This window comes from Arachis ipaensis, chromosome B10 (genome assembly GCF_000816755.2).
Source record: "Arachis ipaensis cultivar K30076 chromosome B10, Araip1.1, whole genome shotgun sequence".
Lineage (NCBI taxonomy): Eukaryota > Viridiplantae > Streptophyta > Magnoliopsida > Fabales > Fabaceae > Arachis > Arachis ipaensis.
The window spans coordinates 133,972,721-133,974,231 of NC_029794.2; the positions used below are offsets into that span (position 1 = coordinate 133,972,721).

The 1,511-nt window shown below is 28.3% G+C and overlaps 1 protein-coding gene across 2 annotated transcripts in view; it reads left to right on the forward strand.

The window, feature by feature from the left end:
- The window catches only part of LOC107623564 (probable pectinesterase/pectinesterase inhibitor 47), a 7,277-nt gene that overhangs the window by 3,639 nt on the left and 2,127 nt on the right, over positions 1-1,511 (forward strand). For both annotated transcript variants that reach the window (XM_016325893.2, XM_021113517.1), the window contains exon 2: positions 694-1,051. In XM_016325893.2, the coding sequence (XP_016181379.2) occupies positions 694-1,051 (358 nt within the window). The remainder of the gene's footprint in view (positions 1-693; positions 1,052-1,511) is intronic.

Here is a 1,511-nt window from a genome sequence, read left to right on the forward strand (position 1 = left end):
TATTATAATGTGGCACTTCTAATATCAATGTGTCATTTTTTGAAAATTATCATTAAAATATATTTTTTAAATTAATTACTGTGAGACATGTCACTTTTTAATTTAGACGTGGAAGAGGAAATGGTGTAAAACACAGATATGAAGTGTATAAGTGCTTTACGCAACTGTGGTATTAAGAGTAAAAATTCCGATTTTTAAGTACACAAATCGGACCCTCCGACGAACCCTCCGATTTGTGTTTAAAAAATTAAAAAAATTTAGAGTACACAAATCGAATTACCTCCACCAAAATTTAAATTTCTCCTTCCACGCTAATCGGACTGTCTGATTAGTAAGCTTAATTTTTTTACAAAGAAATCGGATAGTTCGATTTCTTCATCCCTGTTTCAGAAAAAAAGCTGTTCCCACATTTATGTTTAGCACTCACATTTTCTACAATAATGTACAACACACACATACTTCTCATATCCAAAAAAATGAGCAGCGACATGTCACTCTGCCTATATTAATATAAAAAATCATAATTAAAAATAAAATAATAAATCAGTCGTCACTATGATAAAAAGATGATATATGTGAGTAGTTAGTTATTAAAAAAAATGACATTTTAAAAATAAGTTTCGAAAAAAATGATATATTGCTAATTAAAAAAATCAGAATGACCAAAACTGATTAATTATTAATATATTGCAGATTCTTCGAACAAAGTATAGTTGCAAGAAGTATTCAAATTGTAGCAGAAGCGAAAGGATTCTAAAAGAAAGCAAAAGCCAAGGGATTCTATTGAAAGATTTTGTGATAGTGAGCCATTATGAAGGGAGTGATAACTACAGTTCAATTGGAGAAGCCATTGGTGCTGCACCAAATAACACAATGGCAGAAGATGGTTATTTTGTTGTGTATGTTAGAGAAGGGTATTATGAGGAATATGTTGTTGTTCCAAAAGAAAAGAAGAACATTTTGCTCATTGGAGATGGTATCAACAACACTATTATCACTGGCAATCATAGTGTCATTGATGGTTGGACTACTTTCAATTCTTCTACCTTTGGTAACCACTTTTTTCTTCCTTCTAATTTAACCAAAAATAGTTGCTTCAATAATCTGTTTTATCATATAGAAAGACATAAATTTGTTTGTAGAACTACACATGTAAAAATTGGCAAAATGTTTCTCTTACACAAGTTTTAGGTCCAGATAAAATATGTTCAATTTTTCTTTAAGTGAACGGAACGAACTTAAAATGAGTTGATCACTCGATTAATTTAAATAAGTTTAAAATTTGTAGCATTAGATAATTACAATTTTTTTAATATGGAGTTTGTTCGAGTATAAACAACTCTATATCACTTTAAGTAAAGTCTTAGATTTAAGATTTTCTAAGTATATTTAATCTTATTATTAAGAGACTCGCTCATCATAGTCAAATAAGCAACTTAAAAATATAAAAATTTTGTATGAGATAAATTTTTTTCAATCTTATTTCTAATTAAAAATTTAATTTCTATGAT